The 27,351-nt window shown below is 35.4% G+C and overlaps 1 protein-coding gene across 12 annotated transcripts in view; it reads right to left on the reverse strand.

Annotated features, from left to right (window-relative positions):
• Nucleotides 1-1,103: 1,103 nt before the first annotated feature.
• The window catches only part of ATP8B (ATPase phospholipid transporting 8B), a 232,451-nt gene continuing 206,203 nt past the window's right edge, over nt 1,104-27,351 (reverse strand). For all 12 annotated transcript variants that reach the window (XM_067786114.1, XM_067786115.1, XM_067786117.1 and 9 more), the window contains 7 exons: nt 23,495-23,646; nt 21,931-22,154; nt 21,643-21,868; nt 21,445-21,548; nt 21,127-21,375; nt 19,749-19,871; nt 1,104-8,501 (listed from right to left, as the gene is read on the reverse strand). In XM_067786114.1, coding sequence (XP_067642215.1) covers nt 8,196-8,501; nt 19,749-19,871; nt 21,127-21,375; nt 21,445-21,548; nt 21,643-21,868; nt 21,931-22,154; nt 23,495-23,646 — 1,384 coding nt within the window. In that variant the 3' untranslated portion in view covers nt 1,104-8,195. The remainder of the gene's footprint in view (nt 8,502-19,748; nt 19,872-21,126; nt 21,376-21,444; nt 21,549-21,642; nt 21,869-21,930; nt 22,155-23,494; nt 23,647-27,351) is intronic.

Raw genomic sequence — 27,351 nt, forward strand, 5'->3', positions numbered from 1 at the left:
ATTGTCACAAGATTCTGGACTTTCTGTATCACTTTCACTGTTTTTCGTATTTTTTTGTTGCACGTTATATGAATTTAGGCTCTAACACTAATCCATCATCAAGCAAAATATGGCTTTGACACACTTTGTTTCTGATAAATTAACTAGATTTGTATTTTTAGACAATTTCCTAGCCATATCTGCCATCTGGCGTCCCCTTTGCATATTTAGTTTTAATGGTTTTATTGTAACCGAAATCACTTATTTTTGAAATTTTTTCAATACAGCATTTGGCAAAAGCACTTATTTATAGATAAAAAATATATTGAACACTCTTTTCACTTTTACAAAAGCACGTATTTCAAAATAAGATGTCTTGTTTTTTCAAAATTACCCCGATACTAATTTCACAAAACAAACTATTTCAATATAAGTTGCCAAAAAAATTAATTGTAATTTGACATAACAATTTATTTGGAAAAAGGGTGCTTTGTGAAATATGATTTTTATTTTCATGGCCGCCTTAAATCGAAATAAGTTGTTATAGAAAAACTACAATGATTACAATTATTTGAAGTTTTTCGAATTTTTCGACTTAACTGAGAAAAGTTGTTTTCACCGACGCAGTTTAGAAAAAAAATGAGTTAAGTTGATTTTTCGGATACTGTAACTTTCTAACTAAACATCATATAAATAAACCAGTAAGACCAAAATATGCATACCAATTGACAAAATTACATGCAATTAATATCTAAAATATTTCCTATCTTGAGATAAGTTGTTTTGTCAAAATTCCACAGATATGCTTGTTGTTAGCTCGTGAAAAGGTCGCTATTTTAATTGTCTTTTTTGAATAATTTATTTTTTTTTTTGTGTTAATTTTGTTCAATTTTTTCCGCTAAAAATGTAAAGCAATAAATGTTGCTTGTTTTGTTCTATTGATTTTCCTGCAGGGTGGAAAGTTGATGTATATTGGAACCATTTTGCCTTTTTTTTTCAAATTTCGTTTCGATGCTGAGCCATCGTCAGTGCCATTTTTCTTTCTGACGTCTCCAAAATATGATTTACAAGGGATGATTGAAAATCGCACCAATATACTTTACCTAGTTTTAACATACTACACGTTCTTATTTATATATGTATAAAGAATTTATTGCATAAACATACATATTTTATAGTTCGCATTAAAGCTACTTTCTAAAGTTTAAAGCTATTTATTATTACATACTTTCACGTCACATTTGCTTTGTAAATATTAGTACTTAAATAGATGCACACTTTTTCGTTCATGTAAAAATTATTGGTAGCAATTAAATAATCAACAACCTAGTTATATAATGTCAACGTAGTAATCTGGTAGTAGTTAGCACATCAATAATAACAAAATCTTGAGTCCATTGCGTATTTGGTACAAATTGATTATTTTGGAAATACACATGTGGGTGTTTCCATCGTTACGGATGTTCCATCCTGTCACTCTCGTTTGCGTATAAAATCTATCCCAGGCATTGGACCATAAGATTGTCTTCAGTTATGGAAGACATTCGTAGCCATCTTATTTATCAATATCAATACTATCTGCAGGGATGTTGGTAGAAAATCGGATTGAAAAAAAAAAACGCCCGAAATATTTTATTGCAAGTGTGCAAAATTCTGCCGAAATTACATTTATTTTAACCTAATTAATTTTCCAAACTCGCCACCTAATAAAAAATTTTCAATATCATCCACACGTTATTGATCTTTAGCATCCTTATAATCTTGACTGCAAACTCTTCTTGAAAAACAAGTTATGAGACCATAATGATGTCCTTTAGGTTGGAAACTTGGACACGTAAAACCACGGGTAAGACTTAATTTTTTAAACGTGAAATATATTTTGCGCCCAAACGCTTGGGAAAAATTATGGTATAAGAATTTTAAGGTAAATTCATTTAAAAATTTTTGATGTAAGCAGAAATTTGTTGAGGTCTAAACGGCCGTTGAAACTTGATGTATCCATATCCGTATGGTTCACATTGTTGTTGCATTTGCATGCTAAATCTCTATCCGTATCTGGTTCATGTTTCATTGGAACACGAGGAATGTAATTGGTCAATGGTGTCATACCGTAACGCCCTAGCCATAACCATACCATAGCCAACCAATTGGTTTTTGGCTTTTCGCCATATCCATATCCTAAAAATATTTGAGTTGAAGAGTTTATTAACTTTTGTAGATTTTATTTATTGTTTTGGATACGTTTTGACTAAGAGACTTATTTTTTGTGGTATATGTTTGTAATTTTTTGTGTTTTCTTCTTTTCTATGAAAATTTCACGATTTTTATGATAAGGCACCAATAACTGATGCCAATTGATATGGATAAGATAAAATATGGTTATGGCTATGGCGTTATGACTATGTCACCTTTGGCAGACCCTTAATTGTTTGTATACATTACGACTTACCTTGCCATATTAAAGAGGATAAATATAATAAGAGCCACCAGCCTGCTACGCGTGACGAGTAACTCGCTGGAAACCAAAAAATTGATGACGAATGTTTTCTAAGGGACATTTTTGAATTGTCTCGCATTTTTCCATACGATGCAACTGTGATTTTTGGAAAGAGAATTAATCAATTAATTAAATACAGTCGGAAAAATAAACGCAAATACCCCACGAAAATGTATTGAAAACATTTTATGCATATCTCGCCCAAAAAAAAAAAAAAACAGCGACTACCTCTTAGAAAACATCGAGCAAATGGCTGCGAGTAACGAGTGACGTCTCTTATTATAATTTATCCTCTTTGATTGAACCAGAAGTCTACCATAGAACACTACTCGTGGCGCTTGACTTGTCAAAGCTTTTGATACGGTCAATTACTCCGATTTACTGCAAGACTAGGAAGAGTCTACCCTTCCCCCTAGTCTCAAAAGGTACCGTAAGTTATTTGAAGTGTCGGAAATCATCCCTCCAATTTAGAAACGCAACATTCAAGGCAAGAAGAATTAAACAAGAAGTTAACTCAGGGAGGTTCTGGCCCTTCCATAGGTAAACAAGCCATATGCGACTTTATTTATGACATGCTTGTTTCAAATGTAGGAAATATTATGGACATCCACGTTGGTGGCATTACCTGCATTTAAATGAGAATGCACCCGCAATTGCTCCTACAGTTTAAATCCCTAACAAAATCTTCAAGCCCCTTGATGTCAGCAATTAGGACAAAGACGGAGAAACGCTAACAGCTACATAGAAAGCAATTGGCCAGCTACGTGTGTACTACGAGTCGCCGATTCTGTCGGTGAACTAAGAGAAATAGTGTGAAGGAAGCGGCAGGACTGTTAAAACATGGCGTTGAGAACTGCCACGGGATGCCCTCCTACGACGGCTGACTATCATCTTCACAACGAGGCGAGAATCCTAGTATTAAACAATCAATTTTTTTTTAAATTTCAAGAAACTTGGAGATCCGGCAAAAAAGAATTCAGTCGCTTAAACAACAAGAGCACAAAAGGGCCCTCAGCCTCATTTCTAAACAATTGGAAAAGCCTTATGCCGATAAATGTGCCCGGAACCACGATGTGCGAAACTCACAGTAGAGGAAAGAATACTTCCCATTTAAGCACGCCTTCTATGTGGATACTGTAATAGGTTAACTTCTTACTTATCTAGAATCCACGCAATATATGTCCTGCACCTAATTGGGCCTCAAGTCTTTTCAATTGCAATGTGGACCCAACGCCTCTAACACCCACGTTTTTTGGCCCAACTCTGTTGGAAACTGCACTCCCGTTAGAGGATATCGATGACAAATTGTGATAGACTACACCCATTTGATGGAGCGAATCACTGCTACAAAAAGGAATAATGGCAAATAATTTATTGAATGAAACGATTTAGTAAATGAAAGGGTTAAAACATACGTAACTGAATCGAAAGTGGGGAGGTATTTGGTGGCAAGCCTAGATGGAACCATGCCCTTGGCGAATAGCGCAGCTAAGGAAGTCATCTCTCGCATAACAGATGTTTGTTCATACCATGTAAAGCTTTTTGCAAAATACATCCAGGCAGGGGTGTTGAAAAGCAGCAAATTTTGATTGTCAGGAACGTTGTGCAAAAAAATTGCCAATTTTGTTATGGTTCATATATTTTTAATATCTTGTTGCAGCTACGCAAATGAAGAATGTATGTACTTGCTCGGTGGTAGCGCCTAGCGATTTTTTTTTTTTTTTGATATTCTACTTAAGTCAACCGAAAAAAAAAGTTTATGTTAGCATTGTTCATCATTCATCGGTCTATCCGTCAGCCTAGATTTTTTTGCAATAGCTTTCATTTAAAAAATAATAAATTGGAATGAAATTCAACTCACTACTTTTTCTGACCGCGACTGTTGTTGTTGTTGTTGTTGTAGCGATTAGGTTACTCCCCGAAGGCTTTGGGGAGTGTTATCGATGTGATAGTCCTTTGTCGGATACAGATCCGATACGCTCCGGTAACACAGCACCATTAAGGTGCTAGCCCGACCATCTCGGGAACGATTTATATGGCCACATTGAACCTTCAGGCCATCCCTCCCTCCCCACCCCCAAGTTCCATGAGGAGCTTGGGGTCGCCAGAGCCTCGTCCGTTAGTGGAACGGGATTCGCCGCTCGAAGGTGAGGTTGACAATTGGGTTGGAGAAGCTATATATTGCGCTACACAACCCCTAGAATCCCTCTGACCGCGACTAATACTCCATTATAAAATAATGGCAAATACGCATCTCAAAACTTCATAGTTTATATTTACTAAATTGCAAAGCAATGATAGCATTTCAATATTTATAAAATAAAATAAATATAATAATATTATAAAATAAAATAAATATTGAAATGCTATCATTGCTTTGCAATTTAGTAAATATAAACTATGAAGTTTTGAGATGCGTATTTGCCATGACGTAGCAAATGCATAGCGGTATACGTTTTGACGTTTTGTGTAAAAATACTACACCAGTTTGCCCAATACAGGATCACAACGCTGTTGCATTCGCGTGTTACATTTTTATCGGAATCTGGGCCCGTATTAGGTTTTACGATCCGTGATTGAAACTCATATTTATATCGCAATAGTTCTGAAATGGTGGATCGAGTTAATGACATATGTGCACTAGCGACAAATAATACTCGTTTGAGTCATAGCTATAAGTTATAATTTTTAGAAATAGTTCGACAGTTGCATATTTATCGTTTGAGTGAAAATGGTTTTTACACACTGATTATAAATCGTAACACGAGCCCTAGATCAGCGTTCATTGGAACTCAGCTATACATTTCGATAATCGCATTTGTGTAATGGCTTCATTGCAATATTAAGATCGATTTGTTGAAGCTTAGCACAATCACTTTTTTTTAATCATTGTGAATGATGACAAAGTGTGATCTCTTATCTGTCAACTGCCTGACAGGCTGTTCAATATGGCTACTTTTCAGCGTTTTGACAGGCTGTTCAATATAGCGGCGCCTATCTTCAGCGGGTGATAGAAAGAGATATAGAATGAGACAGCGATAGTCAAATACGAATCAGGTGATCCAATCACTTTGGAATTTTGACGTTTATGCAGAAGAGATCACACTTTGTCATCATTCACAATGTTTTTAATGTCAGCCAACAAACTGGGCCAGTATTTGGTGTCGTACAGGACGACATATGCAGGCTACTTACGGTCCCCGGCTACTTGCGGGCACCGGGGCCTTATTCTGTAACTCGATTAGAACTGAAATGCGATTCGAAACTGTCAAATCACATACGTTTTTTTTAAATCCGAAAAAAGTTGTTTTCTAATCGAGTTACATAACAATGCCTCGGTAATAATGCTATGACCATTGTGAATTCATACAAGTGAAAAATCTTTCTATTCCTCCATTGCCATACCTACCTGTCAAATGGTCGGTCCAATGCCAAGTCACGAATGTGCATATTTGATGTTTTGAGAAAAACGCGTACGACATTGTTAAAAATAGAGATTTAATTAATAGAGATTTAATTTTGTATTTTTCAACCACTATTGGAAGGTTTACTTTTGTAAATTACTAAGCAATGTTAATTGAAAAATGATTTTTTAATTAAAAAAAAATGCACATTTGTTGTTTTGACTTTGCAAAATTTGAATATATAATATTTCGTTAAAATAAAAATGGAACATTCGTGACTTTGGCATTGTACCGACCATGGTACCGACGAAATAATAGCTGACAGGGAGAATGGCTGTAGCGAATGGCCAGAGAATGGAAGAAAGGTTTGTTTTTTGCTCGCCGTTATTAAATTGAAGCGCCATGAATCACCCATTTGTATTTCAAATCAGCTTTTCTTTTAATTGCCTATAGAGAAAATCAGACTACATATTGATTTTAAGTTCAAAAACTAGTTATTAGATAAAATATGAGCATCCAGTTAAGCAAACATTTTAAAATATGTAAATAAGGTAATATACCAGTCGTTTCCAAAAATGTTTGAAAAACACTATTGGCAAATGATTTAAGTAATCGAACAGCGATGGAACAGGGGGCCGAGGCTGTTAACTGTTGTGAACGTTTTTTTTTTAAACATTCGCCACATATATGAATTCACACTGACTATGATTCGATTTTCTTTTTTGATTGTTATATAGCATGGCGGAACTATACAAGGTGGCAGCACGGGACAGCTGATTTGTAATTTTTTTATTTGATTTGTTACATCAACTTCCGGCGCAGTACGATTTTGACAATAGTCCATCGAATTTACAAAAAACAAAGTACATGGAACTTTTATTTATGTTTGTAGATATGTCACCATGCTGTCACCTTGTACGGTTCCGCCATGTTATATGGTAAGTTTGCCGAAAATCCTATTTTTTTAAGTTTTTACTATTAGTTCCAAAACAAACATTCTTCAAATACTCGCAATGGAGCCAGAACCGACAATTGCTCCAATCTTATTTGTGTTTTACTTAGCTGATGAGTTTAAAAAATCCGTAGCTAATCAGTATAAGATCTCGACGCTTAACAAATTCCTGCCTTTCAACGATTCGGTAAAAGAGCCGCCCAAATCATTATCAAAAATGTTACAAACAATAATGGGTACAAGAGTGGCAGGAAATCAGTAACTTTGTAGAAAACATACCCAGAGGATAAAAAGCGGGATCTGCACGGAGGAACAAGAGAAGGTTCTTTAAAAACGAGAGCAATTCAATTCATTAAGCATCATCAAAAAAATTTCAACGTGGCTCTACTGTAACACTTTGTTGGATGGAGTTAGTAGCTTTGTAGAAAATTTCCTATAAATCGCCTTATACTATGTCCACACGGTATTAAAATTAAGTCGATTTCGGTAGTAGGTTTCGTAAACTACATTCCTGTCCACACGATTATGCTTCTTCTTTTACATAATTTCAAATGACATTTGTTTTCGCTTTTACGTAAACTTATTTGATTAAGTTTAATAGTAGTTTCATATATGTAGTAGTTTGCTGTTAAAAAGTAGTATGTCGGCTTTTATTCAATACTCTCCATCAGCAATTTTAACGAAAATGAGTTTTAAATGGTAAAATGATCTCGATATATTATAAATTCCGAATATCAATATTATCAGCGTCAAAAAATATTTCTACTGCGCTAGGTCCTTCAGCAGTTAACGTTTTTGATAATACGTGCCCTGAGAACCAACAGTATGGCCTTCGATATGGAACTCTAGCACTTTGCCCACTATTGCAAGGCTTCATTCCCAAAACATGGTTCGACATAAACGCTTCATCCAAAGAACTAATATTTTGTTTTGCTTGCAATAACCTCTATCAACAAACTAAGCTGAGTTTAGAATGAAAAACTGATTTGAAAGCACAACGGGATTTTTTATCATCCATTGGGGTACTTCGCGTTATTCTCAATTTATAATATATGTAGCTGCCAAAACGGGTTTTTGCTCTTTTGATAAACTGGGTTTCTGCTGATAGAGGGTATTTAATATAAATATGAGCCGATGAATAGTTATGATTACTAAATTTAATTGCAAACTTTAATTTCTAAATTTCAAAGAGCTTACATATTTATTTTTTGATTTTAAATTAATTAAATTCTTAATTTTGTTTTTGGTTTACTAGTTGGGTGGCTGGTCTTTGATTAAAAATATTGCTATATTTCAATAATTAATTTCTATCTTTTTTTACTCACTTTTTATAGACTATAAATACACATACATACACATTAGCTTAAAGATTAATTGTATCTAAGTCTTGGCAAGGTGCACGCGGGCCCATATTTTCATCGCTATGAGTGCCATTACTACCGCCACCTCCCCCCCCGCCAGCGTTTTCCGAATCGACCTCATTCAAATAACCCGTCGATGAATTTTTATTGCTTCGCGTGCTGTTGTTATTATTTTGATTATTTCTACCTTCGCTGCCATCGGTTGATTGGGGTTGCAGTTTTTTGCTTCCTAATCCCAATGGAAATGCGAACTCTTGCGGTAATTTGCGCATAATCTTACCCGATGTGATGAGGCGACCAAAGCCTTCCTGTAAAGAAAACAAAAACGAGATTATTAATGTAAACTGCAAATTAGTCCAAGGAAATATGTATGGTTATTCAGTAGTGTTCAAAGACTTTGCTTGATGAGACAAATGAGGTGTTATTTCGTGTTGATATAGTTTCGAATAAGACCGGGCTCGTGCCTTGATACATAAATCCTTTTTAAATTGATGAATCCAATATTTTTGGCAGTACTCCAGCCATCCTGTTCGTCTAGAACAATCTCGTAACCTTACTAAAGGTAATGTCTCACTAGCTCCCTAACGTTTGCTGAGCTGACTCGAGGCCCATCTTTGCTATTAGTTGGAAATCTAGCGCTTCGGTTAAGTTGTACGTATAAGGGTTAAAAGATATGCGTGCCAGTTACACGGGCTACTGCTAAAATACTTTGCTGCAATTGAAAGTACTATATAGGAGTTTCTACCAAATCAGATCCCTCTGAGCTAATAAACATTTTCCATCTTGCACTATCCAAAAACGTTTACATGCGTTCAAGTAAGGCTACTCATTATAATTAAAAATTTTTTTGCAATTGTTAACAAGATACTTAATTTGAAAAATCGTTAAAGTGGCTGCAAAGATTTTTTATCAAGTTGCCCTTCTTTTACAAACAACTTAGCTGCGATGACTTCAACATACTTTTTTCCTATGTTGAAACAAATCTAAGAATCTTCGGAAATATGTACGACTCACAGTAAAAAATCTAAACTTTAAGAGATATGGCGTCGTGACCGTAACAGGAAAGGGGAAAAAAGTTAAATAACATGGGAACTAGAATTTTCGCTAGTTTAATTCTTTGCATAGGCGGCCGCCGTGTTGTGATGGTGCTCCGCCTACCACACCGCAGATCCTGGGTTTCACGTCCCGGGCAAAGCAACATCAAAATTTTAGAAACAAGTATTTTCAATTAGAAGAAAATTTTTCTAAAGGGGTCGCCCCTTGGCAGTGTTTGGCAAGAACGAGTGTACCTCCAGTGCCAGTGAAAACGCAAGTTGTAAGAAAAATTAAAATGAAGCACGAAGCAAATTGGAAGAGAAGCTTGGCCTAAAATCTCTTCAGAGGTTATCGCCCCTTACATTTATTTATTTATTTTTAATTCTTTGCATACGTGCACACAACATCTAAATATTACAATACCAAAATTTTAATAAGCAACGTTAAGTCGTTTAATTTATTTCTTTTTATAAATGTCCCGACCGTAACATTGGCAAATTTTCTTAACAATGTTTGTTGTTTTATCGGCCTACTGATTTTCTTTCACAATATGATGTATTTCATTTGTATACAATACCAGTTATTGCTCAATATACACTAAAAAACTAATCATTTCGCGACCCAAACGCTAAGATGTCGCGAATGTATCATTTTAAAATGAAAATAAATCAGAAAGGGATTTTTCTTTGATCGCAGTATCTATAGATGCAATTTCAAATATCGATATGGAGATGGTTTTAGTGAGCTAAGTGGGTAAATTTTATAGTGTTTGCTATGAAAATTCATTCAACACAATTTAAATTTATAATGTCGGGACCGTGACCCTCTTCTTTGACCTTTCCTGGGAACTACTAATTAATTTTTTTAATTTTAATTTATCTCACTATATTTCTAGCTACTTGGAATCCTTTCTGCATAATATGCATTCTGCATATATTATAATAATTCAATCATTACTTTGACTCCCATATATCATCCCATCCAGCGCAGATTAATGGGGCAACTCTCTTTTGGAACACGCTACAAGTATTAGGCAGCTTAAACTTGCCAAACGAAATTATTCTTAAATTTGATGGAAAAGGACTTCTTCAATTATATTTCACACTTTACTATACTATTATGAGGAAAACCTGTATTCATAATCAACACTTGGAAATGTCAAAGAACTGCCAGACAGCCCAAAAAACACGGTTGAGTGAAAAAAATATATGCTCAGTAATTTGACATAAAATCCTAGCCATTGAGTGGATCAAAACCACTCAACTGTGCGTTCAGAAAGCTATCACTCAACAGCTGTATTTGTTGAAAACGCCCATTAACAATAGCCGTGTTTTTTAACACGCGCGTATACGTTTCGTTTGCGCGTATTAAAAAACGCCTATCTTCGCTTAGATAATGCTTAGGAGACCCATCTAGCGGCTGTGGTTAAACAACTAGCTACAGCAACAGGGTGTACCGAAAAGCGGAGACGCAACGCTCTGATGGCCATAGGGTATAACATATAGCTGAATCAGTTGCGATGAATTGTGGACACACATAGAATACATAGAATTAGTGTAGAGGGTGAAACAAAGACACATACTTCAGTTACATCTGAGTATAATGCGTATTGAAATTTAGTAGGACAAAATTTATGCGCAGCAATTTCAGAGGTGTATTTATAGTTTGTCGACTAGCAGTCAATATAAAGTTTAAGCGTAAACGGATATACGCGTGTTAAAAAACACGGCTAATATTGTTGGTATATCGATCGATTTTTTAATTATTATACTCAGAGTGCTTAGCACACAGAGTATATTAACTTTGATTGGGTAACGGTTGGTTGTACAGGTATAAAGGAATCGAGATAGATATAGACTTCCATATATCAAAATCATCAGTATCGAATAAAATTTTATTGAGCCATGTCCGTCCGCCCGTCCGTCCGTCCGTCCGTCTGCCTGTCCGTCCGTCTGTCTGTCCGTTAACACGATGACTTGAGTAAATATTGAGATATCTTCACCAAATTTGGTACACGAGCTTATCTGGACCCAGGTATTGAAAATGAGCGAAATCGGATGATAACCACGCCCACTTTTTATATATATAACATCTTTGAAAACACAAAAAACCTGATTATTTAGTAAATAATACACCTAGAATGTTGAAATTTGACGTGTGGACTGATATTGAGACTCTTGACAAAAATTTGAAAATTTTTTTGTGGCACCGCCACTTGTGATAAAATCAATTTTACAAGTATTATTAATCATAAATCAAAAATCGTTAAACCTATCATAACAAAATTCTGCAGAGAGGTTGCGTTTACTATAAGGAATTCTTTGAACAAAAATTAACGATATCGGTTAAGGACCACGCCCACTTTTATATAAAAGATTTTTCATAATTTTTTTCCTTTTTTGGCCGTTAGTATATACCGTTGTTATTGTTGAGCTCAAGGCCGGATTAAATAAAACGCTTTTATTTGGTTTTAATTTAATTTAATGTCAATATTTCGACCTCAGTCTGAAGTCATCATCAGGACTGCAAAAAACAATACGTATTTATAACAAACATATGCACCTAAAAACATTAATTAACATATATCATATCAACACAACTTACATCTTAAGCTGCACTTGCAAGACTAACATTTAACAAAACAATTATAAAATAAAACAGCGATTTATAATCTAAACAGAGAGTATAAACAAATGAAAGAACCGTAATTGTAAACAAAAAACTTTCAAAACAACAAAGTAATAGACGGAGAATACATAAATGCGTGGTCATCTCAGCATTACAATTACATTCAAAACGAAGACGAAGCCTTTATATTTGTGTGGGTGGGTAAAAAATGTTTGTTGTTCCTGATTAGGTTGCGGTAGACATGTGAACAATTCGCGATGTCCGTTTTAAAATTCATCCTCTTATCATTAGGGGTGTCCACTATGTGTAGCATTTCTAACATGAAACGTTTATTATAATTTCTCTCCTTTTATAAAATAGCGACATTGTCAAAGTCCGGGTAATGTCCTGTATCTTGGCAGTGCGAAGTTAAAGCTGTTTTGTTGTCCGCAAAATTGTTCCTTAATTTTATGTTAGATTTGTGTGCGAATATCCTTGTCTTAAGTTTTGTTTTTGTAGTACCCACATATACTTTCTCGCATATGTGGGACCCGTCACCATTGCAAGGAATCTTGTATACAATATCCGATTTTTCTTGTGTTGAGATTTTATCTTTTAGATTACTGAACATTTTCCGTAGTGTGTTGTCATAGGTGAAAGCTAACCGCACGATTTCTTTGTCATACATGTTCGAATATCTTATTCTTTCTGATAATCTCGGGACATATGTTGCAGACTTGTATATCTTGACGTTTTTAGCTTCTTTATTAACGCTATCACTGGGTCGGGAATAATAATCTCGAATTATTTTCTTGGTTAGCTCTGTGGGAAAGTTGTTGTTTTCCAAGACCTTTTTAATAACTATAATATTTTTCTCATGGTAAATATTGTCGCTGATGGACAAAACTCGTCTGACAAAATTATTAGCAGTGTTCAAAATGGTACCAATCTATGGTTAAGAAATTATTCCTTCTTATGATCAATGTATTCAAGAAAGGTAGTTTTCCGTCTTTTTCTATTTCCAATGTGAATTTGATGGAGCTGTGATATCCATTGAGTGTATTCAACATTATGTTCGTATCTTCCGTTCTTATTATAGCGAATAAGTCGTCCACATACTTTGTTAGTAATCGTGGTTTGTTCACCGATTCAGTCTCAAATCTGGTTAACAGTTCTTCCATCACGATATCCGCTATTACAGGTGAAGCTAGTGATCCCATTGGCATTCCTGGCCGTTGCTCGTATATTTTATCCTTGTATTTAAAATATCGGTTTTCCTTGATACGGAACTTAACAGCGGTCAAGAAAAACTCTTTTGCCATGGACGTGTGTTCTTTTATCTGGTCCCATTTGGAATCTATTATATCAAGGGCCAAATCTACTGGGATACTGGGAAATAAGGAAGCAACATCGAACACTAAACACTCATCATCATACACATAAGTATCCTTAATCCTATTATTGAAGTCTATCGGGTCTTTTACATTATACTTGGATACCCGCGTTAGATTTTTTAAAATTTGGACAACGAATTTACCCATACTGTAGGACGGAGAATTGACAGACGAACAAATATGTCTAAGCGGAATATCTGCCTTGTGGATTTTGGGCAGCCCATAAATTCGGGGCGGGTTTGCTGTTTTACAATTAAGACGGAATTTTTTTTTTAGATGGATTTGTTGTTGTACATTTTTTCTACTATTTCATTATTTTTTTGTTGTAGCCTACTGGTGGGATCGCGCTTTAACACTCTGTATGTGGAAATATCATTCACGATCGTCTGCATCTTTTTGTCATATTCTAACTTATCCATCACTACTGTGACGTTTCCCTTATCTGCGTTGAGGATTAATAGTTGTTCATTGTTCCTTAAAAATTGTTTGGTAGAGCGCAGGGTGTCCTTTGTAAATCTATCTCTAACCGAAGTTGTCGTCATGTTTAAGTGATTTTGCAGAAGTGCCGTCAGGTTGTTTCTTTCAATTTCTTGTTTGTCTTTTTCTTTAATTGTCTGTATGTAATTTTCTCCGTCAGCTATTATTTTAAACAGTGGAATTTTACTCACTTCTGTTGGCAGCGCATGTTTAGGTCCTAGAGAAAGGAGCCATTGAATGTTTGTAGCTATTTTTGTGTTGGTCGTGTTTGCAATCCATTCCGGTATCACCCTAATATTCAATAGTTGTTCTTATTTTCGTTTAAGATCCTCATATTTGTTAACTTGTGACGTTTTCATGTTCGTTTTGAGTTTGTTCGTCAACAGTTCTTCGCTTTTGAAGAATGCCGTGGAGTCGTGTGTGTTGATGTCATGGTGGAACGATACAAGGTGGCAGCATGGGACAGCTGATTATAAACTTTTTTATTTGGTTTGATACATCAACTTCCGGCGCAGTACGATTTTGACATTTGTCCATCGAATTTACAAAAACAAAGTACATGGAATTTTTATTTGTTTGTAGGTATGTCACCATGCTGCCACCTTATATCTTTCCGCCATGGTTGATTTATTGTGTTATTTCTGTCCTTAATCTATTTACCTTATTTCCTTTTTGACGCAGAAGTTCGTGCTTTATTGCTATGATAATATTTAGAAGTTTCCAATTGATCTTTTCTATGTATGTATCACGATGTTTGAAAGTTTTGTTGGTATTTTGCTGTTGCTGATGTTGTTGTTGATAATGTAAGTAATGTTTTTGGTCGCATTGCTGATAAATTTCGGTGTTATTCATATTTATCAGCAATGCGAGCAATAACATTACTTACATTATCAACAACAACATCAGCAACAGAAAAATACCAACAAAACTTTCAAACATCGTGAATACATACATAGAAAAGATCAAGTGGAAACTTCTAAATATTATCAAAGCAATAAAGCACGAACTTCTACGTCAAAAAGGAAATAAGGTAAATAGATTAAGGACAGAAATAACACAATTTTTCCCTTTCTAACACACGGCAGTTTGACACTTCGGTCAGTGTCAAACTAGCGTGGAACCCAGTGGAACCTGCGTGGAACATGAGTTTTGACACTGAACGAAGTGTCAAAATTACCGGGGTTGCTTCGTCGAAAGCGACACAGGGAAGCAAAAAAGGGATCGGAATATCAGATATGGGTTGCTGTGATGGTACATTTTTTTGAACGAATTTAGTAGGAAATTTTAAGTGCACCCATATGGGTCCTTCAGAATATTATAAAAAAGTCTTCAATTGGGGTATCTGAGGACGCGTAGTTATTTCAGTATTAAGAATACAAACACGTAAGTTAAGTTTTTCTACCCGTTCAAAAGTTCTCCGCGAAATACAGTTTGAAACCGAGGTCGACTGCAATAACCCGTCAAAAAAAGCGGAAAGAAAAATGAATAGACGCATTTTGTCCTGTTGTCAATAGTCCGAAGAGAAAAGTATTCGAATTATTGGAAGCGGGGCCAAAACGCGTCTATTAATACCTCCCCCGACGGTTTTGGTCGTGTTTTAGCAATCGTCCCCGGTAATAAAGTATCACAATTTGTTAATTAAAATTGTCCAAAATATATGGTTATTAAAGAGAGATGTAATTAAGAGCTCGTTTGAAAGTAAATAAGTATATTTCTTTGTAATATAAGAAAAAAAAATTTTAAGCAGTTTTCGATAGCAGCTACTAAACTTTTTTTGGTCCTAAGAAGTACAACAGTGCCAAATAGCATCCACAAAAAAAAACGAACAAGAACAAGCATTTTATCAGGTGAGCGTGGCTGTGTATGTGCGTGCTGCTACATATCCTACTTGTAGACCTGTACAATGCACAATTCATCAACACACACGACTCCACGGCATTCTTCAAAAGCGAAGAACTGTTGACGAACAAACTCAAAACGAACATGAAAACGTCACAAGTTAACAAATATGAGGATCTTAAACGAAAACAAGAACAACTATTGAATATTAGGGTGATACCGGAATGGATTGCAAACACGACCAACACAAAAATACCTACAAACATTCAATGGCTCCTTTCTCTAGGACCTAAACATGCGCTGCCAACAGAAGTGAGTAAAATTCCACTGTTTAAAATAATAGCTGACGGAGAAAATTACATGCAGACAATTAAAGAAAAAGACAAACAAGAAATTGAAAGAAACAACCTGACGGCACTTCTGCAAAATCACTTAAACATGACGACAACTTCGGTTAGAGATAGATTTACAAAGGACACCATGCGCTCTACCAAACAAGTTTTACGGAACAATGAACAACTATTAATCCTCAACGCAGAAAAGGGAAACGTCACAGTAGTGATGGATAAGTTAGAATATGACAAAAAGATGCAGACGATCGTGAATGATATTTCCACATACAGAGTGTTAAAGCGCGACCCCACCAGTAGGCTACAACAAAAAAATAATGAAATAGTAGAAAAAATGTACAACAACAAGTCCATCGACCTAAAAGAAAAATTTCGTCTTAATTGTAAAACAGCAAACCCGCCCCGAATTTATGGGCTGCCCAAAATCCACAAGGCAGACATTCCGCTTAGACCTATTTGTTCGTCTGTCAATTCTCCGTCCTACAGTATGTGTAAATTCGTTGCCCAAATTTTAAAAAATCTAACGCGGGTATCCAAGTATAATGTAAAAGACGCGATAGACTTCAAGAATAGGATTAAGGATACTTATGTGTATGATGATGAGTGTTTAGTGTCTTTCGATGTTGCTTCCTTATTTCCCAGTATCCCAGTATATTTGGCCCTTGATATAATAGATTCCAAATGGGACCAGATAAAAGAACACACGTCCAAGGCAAAAGAGCTTTTCTTGATCGCTGTTAAGTTCTGTAGCAAGGAAAAGCGATATTTTAAGTACAAGGATAAAATATACGAGCAACGGTCAGGAATGCCACTGGGATCACCAGCTTCACCTGTAATAGCGGATATCGTGATGGAAGAACTGTTAACCAGATTTGAGACTGAATCGGTGAACAAACCACGATTACTAACAAAGTATGTGGACCACTTATTCGCTATAATAAGAACGGAAGATACGAACATAATGTTGAATACACTCAATGGATATCACAGATCCATCAAATTCACATTGGAAATAGAAAAAGACGGAAAACTACCTTTCTTGGATACATTGGTCATCAGAAGGAATAATTTCTTAACCATAGATTGGTACCAAAAATCAACAGCCTCGGGGAGGCTCATAAATTTCTACTCACAACATGAAAAAATACTTATTTTGAACACTGCTAATAATTTTGTCAGACGAGTTTTGTACATCAGCGACAATATTTGCCATGAGAAAAATATTATAGTTATTAAAAAGATCTTGGAAAACAACAACTTTCCCACAGAGCTAACCAAGAAAATAATTCGCGATTATTATTCCCGACCCAGGGATAGCATTAATAAAGAAGCTAAAAACGTCAAGATATACAAGTCTGCAACATATGTCCCGAGATTATCAGAAAGAATACGATATTCGAACATGTATGACAAAGAAAACGTGCGGTTAGCTTTCACCTATGACAACACACTACGGAAAATTTTCAGAAATCTAAAAGAAGATAAAATCTCAACACAAGAAAAATCGGATATTGTATACAAGATTTCTTGCAATGGTGACAGGTCCCACATATGCGACAAAGTATATGTGGGTACTACAAAAACAAAACTCAAGACAAGGATATCCGCACACAAATCTAACATAAAATTAAGGAACAATTTTGCGGACAAAAAAACAGCTTTAACTTCGCACTGCCAAGATACAGGACATTACCCGGACTTTGACAATGTCGCTATTTTAGAAAAGGAGAGAAATTATAATAAACGTTTCATGTTAGAAATGCTACACATAGTGGACACCCCTAATGATAAGAGGATGCATTTTAAAACGGACATCGCGAATTGTTCACATGTCTACCGCAACCTAATCAGGAACAACAAACATTTTTTACCCACCCACACAAATATAAAGGCTTCGTCTTCGTTTTGAATGTAATTGTAATGCTGAGATGACCACGCATCATAGTGTACCTATACCAAGTGTGTTCACTAAGCGATAAACGTCAAAACTACAAACAGCCTCGCTCACCTGATGGAAATCTCAGGTCTAGAGTCGCATTTTTGGTCTCAACGACAACATTTTTGACTACCAATCGTATCGACTTTTTCAATTTTTCAATCATTCGGCGCACTCGGTAATGGTATCCATTTTGAATTCGCTGTCATTCCGAATCCAGCGAGTGCCTGTCAGAATGCTTGACAGATAAGTCAACACACTTGTACTTGTACACTATGCCACGCATTTATGTATTCTCCGTCTATTACTTTGTTGTTTTGAACGTTTTTTGTTTACAATTACGGTTCTTTTATTTGTTTATACTCTCTGTTTAGATTATCAATCGCTGTTTTGTTTTATAATTGTTTTGTTAAATGTTAGTCTTGCAAATGCAGCTTAAGATGTAAGTTGTGTTGATATGATATATGTTAATTAATGTTTTTAGGTGCATATGTTTGTTATAAATACGTATTGTTTTTTGCAGTCCTGATGATGACTTCAGACTGAGGTCGAAATATTGACATTAAATTAAATTAAAACCAAATAAAAGCGTTTTATTTAATCCGGCCTTGAGCTCAACAATAACAACAACGATAAAAGATTTTTAAAAGGGTTGTGGACGAATAAAATAAGCTATATCTTTGCAAAAAAGAGCTTTATATCAATGGTACTTCATTTCCAAAGTTTATTTATGACAGTAAATAGGAAAAACTTCAAATTTAAAACAATGGGCGTTGCACCGCCCCTTTTATGACTAAGAAATTTTCTATGTTTCGGGAACCATAACTCGAAGAAAATTTAACGGATCGTAATAAAATTTGGTACACAATGTTTCCCTATAGCAGGAAATATTTCTAGAAAAAATGGACGAGATCAGTTAAATACCACGCCCACTTTTATATAAAAGATTTTTAAAAGGGTCCTAGACGAAAATAATGAGCTATATCTTAGCGAAAAAGAGCTTTGTATCAATAGAATTTTACTTTCTAAATTGAATTATAACATTTAATTGGAAAACACTACAATTTTTTAAAATGGGTGTGGCACCGCCCCTTTTATGACTAAGCAATTTTCTATGTTTCGGGAGCCATAACTCGAAGAAAAATTAATGGATCGTAATAAAATTTGGTACACAAATTTTCCCTATAGCAGGAAATATTTCAAGAAAAAATGGAATAGATCGGGTAAAGACCACGGCAACTTAGATATAAAACAAGTTTGAAAGGCTCGTATACTAGAATAATAAGCTATAACTTAGCAAAAAATAGTTTTGAATCAATTATATTTCACTTATCAAGTTTTATTGTAAGAGGAAATGGAGAACATTTTTTTTTAAACGGGCGGTGCCACGTGTTATGTAGAAAAGTAGTTTATCTGAAATGAAATGTACAATTGAAGCTCACGCTGAGTATATAATGTTCGGTTACACCCAAACTTAGACTCATTTACTTGTTTTTTTTATTGATTTGCTACTTAAATGGTGTAAACGGGCGTGAAATAATTAAATGCAACAAAGTTAGTGAGTGATCACATTTTTATTCAATAATTTTTTTTTTTAATAATTTGGGAAAAATTTAAATAACGTGACATCAGGACGGACAAGGCGACAGCTGTTTCGATTATACCTTGTAAATCTCTTCAAAGCCTTTTCTCCCGGGAGTGGGATTTGAACCCGCACTCCTACGATAGTTGAAAGTGTTATAAACGCATTCAGCCATGTCATTTCCCCAAATTATTAAATAAATTATAAAATTAAAAATTTCTCCAAATAAATGTTTTCATACATTTAAAGCAATAAGGGTAATCCCCGCTTAAATATTCAATTTTTTTTTATTGAAGAAACTAAAATATTTGAAAAAATATCAATCTATTACTAACCTGATGAGCAAATGCATAACCAGAGCGCAATGATCGGCGCGCTTTTCTTGCTGAGGGTGTTCTCATTACCAAATTGCTCTGCCGTTGACGCGAGCGTGTGCTAACACGACATTTCAAACGAATCTGGACAAAGGATATATGGATGATAATTTATAATTTTTCCCTTAATTATTATGCACAAAATACATATGTACATACATATATACAAACATGCATGCATAGCAGAGTTGATCATTATTCAAATCAAATGTTATTGACCTTTGCATTTAAATTAATTTGAAATCGCAATTTAAAATTGTGTTAAATATTCTCTAATCATAACACTGGCACATAAAAAAAGTGCTATGCACATGGGACTAGACCCACGTTCCTTCCTATATGTATTTCTCTAATCATAATTAATGCGAATAACGATTTTTTGTTGTTGTTGTTGTTGTAGCGATAAGGCTGCTCCCCGAAGGCTTTGGGGAGTGTTATCGATGTGATGGTCCTTTGCCGGATACAGATCCGGTACGCTCCGGTAACACAGCACCATTAAGGTGCTAGCCCGACCATCTCGGAAACGATTTATGTGGCCACATTAAACCTTCAGGCCATCCCCTCCCTCCCCACCACCAAGTTCCATAAGGAGCTTGGGGTCGCCAGAGCCTCGTCTGTTAGTGAAACAGGATTCGCCGCGGATAGGTGAGGTTGACAATTAGGTTTGGAGAAGCTATGTATTGCGCTGGCAACCTGAAGGGTTGCGCTACACACCCCTTGAATCTGGTATTTTAGTCGCCTCTTACGACAGGCATACCTACCGCGGGTATATTCTTACCCCCTTACCCGCTGGGGGCATTTTTTTTTGTACTGCACAACTCTGAAGCATTGTGTATAACACAAGGGCGATGTCTAAGGCACAGGCAACAAATTCACAGTTACTTTTAGTACTGTGTTTCTATCGCTCGTATGAGAGCCAACGGTTAACGGCATCTTGAAGACAGTGTTAGCCAGTTTGACAGATTACATACCACATTTCGACTGCCGTTTCAGAAAATTCTGAGATAGGAAGTTCTTCAAATTAATTCTGAGATAGGGCGTTATTCTAAATTATTCTCACATAAGGCGTTTTCGAAACGGCAGCCGAGATAGGGTGATATTCCACTCAGCAGTCGATTTGTTCTTATATACAATGCTCGGAAGTCTGTCACGTCAGTATGTTTGTGCTGGGACCCCGAATACGTTGATTTTGCGCGAAAAGTAATACCAAGGGGGGTTAAAATTACTAGATCAATAACATTTTTGAAATTATTCAATAATAGTTGACTAGGCGTTAATGCTTGTTTGTATGTACATACCTTATGAATGTGCATATAAAGTTTTAAATGTATGTATGTACCTTATCAGTTAGACTAGGATGTACATCAATTAGATAGAATTTGTAAGCTAATACTGGTACCATTATAACAACTACCGTTATTACCATAGTTGTCCAGAATGTCAAATCTTTCATTGCCATTGCAAGTGAACCAACATAGGGACCACCAAAGACATAATTATAAAAATAGTCCAACACAAAAAAGCAAACTAAACTACCCCAAATGGTTATATGATTGAAGATAGTCCAATATGAGGTATATAAGGCAATCTGTTAAAGAATTCGAAAAGTTTAACTTAATTTTACTTTTTAAAAACATATATTTATACACAACTGTACCTGTGCTGTATTGTCAATAATAAGAATGGTAGCAACAACTGCACCTAAAGTCATATGATCGCTAAGTATGAGACCATTAGGTGAGACGCCATCTTTGTACGTGCCTATAAAGAAAATAATTACAATTTGTATAACTTAATATTTATTAAAATTCTATATTGAATATCTATGTTTTTTTTTAAATATGCAATCACTTACCGTATGGTATTAAAAATAATATAAGCGAACTGAATGCCCCATGAAGTACGCTGTACACAAATTCTCTCGTATTAAATAACTGACTTCTCAATCCGGGCGTATATAATTTTGGATATTCAATGCTATGCTTATCGGAGACATCCTGCTCGAATACTCCCAGAGCTAGCACGGGCAGTGAGGTATAGAATAGATTGTATACTGATATGAACATTGGATCGAACACCGTCTGCATTAACAATGTAATAACGTTTGTAAAACGGAATATTAAATTTATTTTAATTATCTTACCTGCGCACTGAAACCGCAAAAAAACGAATACCAACAGTGGCACAATGTAAATGCAAAATTCTTATAAAAAAAATAACGCAAAAATTTACACATTCGATAGTAGGACCACCGGCCATGTACGAGTAGAAGACGCTCCAAATAGCGAAACTGTGCTATCGAATAGTCACTGGCAAGTACAGCTTGCAAGCCCTCCTGACCAGAAATGCCAACTCCAATGTGGGCAGCTAAGGACAAAAAAATAGGTTGAATATTAAGGATATTTGAACATATATAAGTGAAAGTGTAACTACATTCACTGGTATGGGCGCCTAAACAGAAGTCCAAACTATCTAGGCTGCCATCAAAGCACCCAATCTAGGCAAACGCTTGGAGAACGGCAACGAAAGCAACAAATTCTTATGTAGGAAGCAGCGAGTATGAAATAGAGAGGAATAAAAAAAACGACCGTGACAGCAACAAAGATTGAAGGTATGAATGAAGCTCCGAACCAGTTTTAAATAATTTTCCTGAAGGTAAAAAACTCCATATTTTGACAGTATTTAAACTGCACCAGTGAATAAATATATTGCTGCCGACAAAATCGTGGCACTATTCATGCCTTTAAAAGGATTTGCTGCGGAACCTAGAAACTATTTCCAAGGAACAGGGCAACAATTTGTTGGCGTTGATGACCGAAAAACTGATTTTAAAAGGATGAGGGGACTTTCCAGGAATTTGCGTGGATCATCGAAACTTTAGCCATATAGCAAATGCGGATGCATCCGGAGCTTTATAAATAGTATACGTCATGTCGAGACAAAGCGAGTTACGACATGGGGATTGAAAGGATCATATACTAACCGTGGCGTATCTCTTCCATCATTCGATTTGATTCAACAAGAACGTAATGCCCTTGCGTTATTAGAACATCAATATGGCGCTTAATTTTGGCTATGAGAAAGATTGCATTAGGAAACGAGTATTGGCAGGGGAAAGATTTGCGACTATTATGGGCAAAACAAATTGCGGTGCGAATTTTAGCTGCAGTTAAAGTTAAACTCAATTAAACCTTGCCAGTTTGATCAGTGACATTAAATTTAACTTCTCATCTCAGTCAAAGCGGCCAAGGGACCGGATTAGACTCTAGTTAACTTAAACTCGCACTGAAAACGCGTTATTTTTTCCTCATTTTTATCTACAGAACCTTCATTAAGATGTTTGAGGTTTGTTTTATTTAAATAAATGACTGAATTGGGTAGTTTTTTCGCTTTACACGGTTTTTGTATAGGAACACGAAGATTTCACTTTACACGGTTTTGTCTGGAACCGATATTCCGTGTAAATCGGGGCATAGGTGTATTTGTTTTGGTCTTTCTGTCAGATTTCTATAAATTTCTATTGAAAAGTGTGCGAATATGGTATGTGGTATTTTGTCGGAATTATTTATTTATTATTTAATTGGCAGCGAAATGGCGAATGGAAGAGTGAGTTTCGGAAGAAAAAATTACAAATAAGACGTTGAACTACTTCCATATAGACGATATAATAAAGAAAATTTCTTGTAGAAGTTATTTGCTACACTTACCTTTAATCATTGAGACATCATTAGCTCCATCGCCAATCGCTAGAGTAACTGCATTTTTGGCGCGCTTGATCAATTCCACGACTAATGCTTTTTGAAGTGGAGTTACGCGACAGCATATGACAGCTTTACACTGAGAAGCGATGTCTAAAAATCTTAACGTATTGATAAAAAATGAATTTTTTTCACCATTTTTTTTTACTTTTTTCACTATTTGCATCATACCATTGTGTACAAAACAAGTGTGATATCTTATCCGACAACTGCCTGCCGGGATGTTCAATATGGCTACTTTTTACCGTTTTGACAGAGTGACAGGCGATTCGTTCTATTTATCATTTTTGACGTCTATGCAGAAGATATTACCCTTGTCTTATCCACAATGCATCATACGAGTATGGTATTTAATATGGATGTTACGAAGCTTCGATTCGATTAAGAAACGACGAAACTTGCCGTTGATTTAGATAAAGAAACTTTTAATATCAATTTCACACCAGAGCATTAATGAAATAATTAAGCAAGCTTTCTACATTAAATCTTTTATTGAACTCAATCTTCAAGCAATTTCACACAGAAACTTAATGGAATCACAATTTTGTGTAAAGCGCGGTATCCAGATCATAATAAATGTTTTTACTTTCTCCTTGCCCTTCAACTGTGGCATTCAGTAGGAAGTAAAAAAGTGTTTTTTATTTGAAAATATGTGTTTTCCTTTTTCTTTACAAAATGTGCAACGTGAAACGTGCAGCGATTTCTTCGGCATTTCTTGAGCATTTCTTCAAGGGTATAAATGCCCAAGATATACTTGCACGCTTGAATTTTTAGGTGCAGCACGCAGATCTGAAGAAGTTTTATAAAGAAAATGAAAAGAGGAGAATAAAAAATGTTTTTGAGCATTTTCTTGTGATATAGACACCGTGTTTATGAGATAGTTGATATTTTATTTTCAGACAGTGCCACTCCCTTCATTAACGAACATCCGTCAGCAACTCCAAAAAATGATTACTTTTCTTACATCAAATAGTTAGAATGGGTAGCAGCTGTATCCTTTTTAATTTTAAAGGCAATCCAAAGTTTCCGTTCTAGTCGTTTCGTCGGAGTGGTTGTGCAGTGTCATCCTCAGCTCAACTGCAAAATTTCGGGCTGTTTTTGGTTGAGCTGAAAATTTAAATAGGCCTCAAGTTTGGCCTTGCGCTACCTTCTGACGTTTTGGCAGAGTTAGGAGATGCAATGCTCCACTGACCTGGAGTCAGGGTGGTGGTTTTGTACTCCTAAGAGGAATCAGTGAATTTATAATTTGATGTGATTTGATTTTATTCATCCCTTTCTTACCACATAACATTTCAACTTAAAATCAACATCATTTATATTAATATGTAAGAAAAAAAGGTAAAGCATTCTGTAAAATATAATATAATAGTGTGGAATGCTATACATAAATCGAATACAAAACTAGTGTGTGGGGTGAAAATGGCACTTAGATATGCCATTATAATATAAATATATAGATATTATTACAGATCCAAAGTCAAATTAAAAACTAGGGTGCAGCAAAACTTTGATTTCGTTATGTGATAGCTCGAGTAGATACGATTTTACATTTTTTAAAAACTTATGCAAATTTCTTATGAGACGTATATTAGCAGGCAGGCCATTGAAAAGCTTACAAGAGACGATCGTGAACAAGTTACTGTAATGAGTTGTACGATATTCAGGAATAACAACTAGGCCGTGGGTGTTTGTCCTCAGATTATAAATATCTGAAGCTAGGCTATGTAAATAACCGCAGCGAATAAAAAAAATTTTTAATGTCTTATAGTAATACATGTGTCTTATCGGCATAATTCTAAGTTTTGTAAAAAGCTCCATGGAGTGACGAAATAGGTTAACATTGCAAATTTTTCTGATAACGTATTTCTGACCAACTAGAAGGGGCTGAATTTTATTAAACGATGCCCCACCCCAACAGCTTATGCCATACTGAAGTTTAGAGTGGACTAGCGCATAATACAGAACCTTGAGGGTTGCATTTGTACAGATGTTTCTAAGATTATAAAAGTGTCGAAACGTGCATCGCTAATATGTTTTTAAACGCGAAATGTGTGAAGACCAGTTAAGACTGGGATCAAGAGACACACCAAAATATTGAAACTCCTCACTTTTTCAATTGTAAAGCAGGAATCGCTACAATGAGCATTGCAATTGAAAGATCTCATTGGACAAGATAAGCCATGTATGGGAAAATACGTGCAATTAGTAGAATGAAAAAATAATTAAAAAAAAATTTTTAAGTTAAACGGTTTTATTGAAAACAATACTTACATGAAATAATAATAATACGAAAAGCTAGAAAATAATTAGGTAGGTCCTAGGTACTAGTCATCACACTCCATATCAATCTAGGGCGTTGATCAGACAATTAAATAAAAGCGTTGGGCTTTTCGTATTATTATTATTTCATGTAAGTATTGTTTTCAATAAAACCGTTTAACTTAAAATTTTTTTTTTAATTATTTTATTTTCAAGTTTTTAGTCTTTATTTAATTGCCTATTATTTCTCATTCTATTTAGTTCATTTAGAGACTCATTATTACAAGGACTCTTTCCTGACAATTTGTTACAACCTAAGTCCTCGATACATAATCCTTCCAAAGACTTTACTCGACTCTGCGCCACGTATGCTTGTCCCTCCTCAAACTCCAAAATATTTTGATGTCACTTCTACTGGACTGTATGCAATATTTGTTCCAAATATGAGCCAAATCGGGCATCATAGGTCGCTTTCTATTCATGTATGTATTGTGTTCCAAATATGGACCAAATCAAATCGGACCACAAATACGATTTTTGTGAATATCTCGATCCTTGCGCCACCTAGCGGCGATTTTTTTTGATAGGTCGCTTTCTATTCTTGTATGTATTATGTATTCCAAGCATGAGCCAAGTCGGACCACAAATACGATTTTTGTGAATATCTCGATCCTTGCGCCACCTAGCGGCGATTTTTTTTCATAAGTCGCTTTTTATTCTTGCATGTATTATGTGTTCCAAATATGAGCCAAATCGGACTACAAATACGATTTTTGTGAATATCTCGATCCATGCGCCACCTAGCGGCGATTTTTTTCACAGGTCGATTTCTATTCTTACATGTATTATGTGTTCCAAATATGAGCCAAATCGGACCACAAATGCGAATTTTGCGAATATCTCGATCCATGCGCCACCTAGCGGCGAGTTTTTTTCACAGGTCGATTTCTATTCTTGCATGTATTATGTGTTCCAAATATGAGCCAAGTCGGACCACAAATGCGAATTTTGCGAATATCTCGATCCTTGCGCCACCTAGCGGCGATTTTTTTCTTATTATTGCATTGTCATCGGGTTCTGAACTATATTCCAAGTTTCAAGCTTGTAGCTTATCGGGAAGTTACTTAAATTTCAATTACAAGATTCGTTCACAACGGCCGTGCGGCCGTGCATGCCTGTCAACTCAAGCTAAATAAAACCGTTTAAAAACAATACCTCCGTCGGGCGTATCTCTAGTATGTAGATTAAAAAACATCATCTGTGTTTTTTTACTTACAACAATATCCATAAATAGACCAGCGCAGTTCTTTCTGTTATCTAAGTTGGCATTTATAAGAGAACAATAGTTAAGCAAAGCATCTTCAGTAGATCGACCTGATCTAAAACAGAGCTGCATCGATCTAAAAAAGTTCTTATTTTCCAGAAACGAAAGAATTCTATTTTTAATCAGTTTCTCAAAAACTTTTGAAATAGAAGACAGCAAAGAGAAAGGTCTATAATTGTTTTTGTCTTTTTTGTTGCCCTTTTTAAAAAGTGGAATGACGGAA

Source organism: Eurosta solidaginis, chromosome 4 (genome assembly GCF_040869045.1).
Source record: "Eurosta solidaginis isolate ZX-2024a chromosome 4, ASM4086904v1, whole genome shotgun sequence".
Classification (NCBI taxonomy): Eukaryota; Metazoa; Arthropoda; class Insecta; order Diptera; family Tephritidae; genus Eurosta; species Eurosta solidaginis.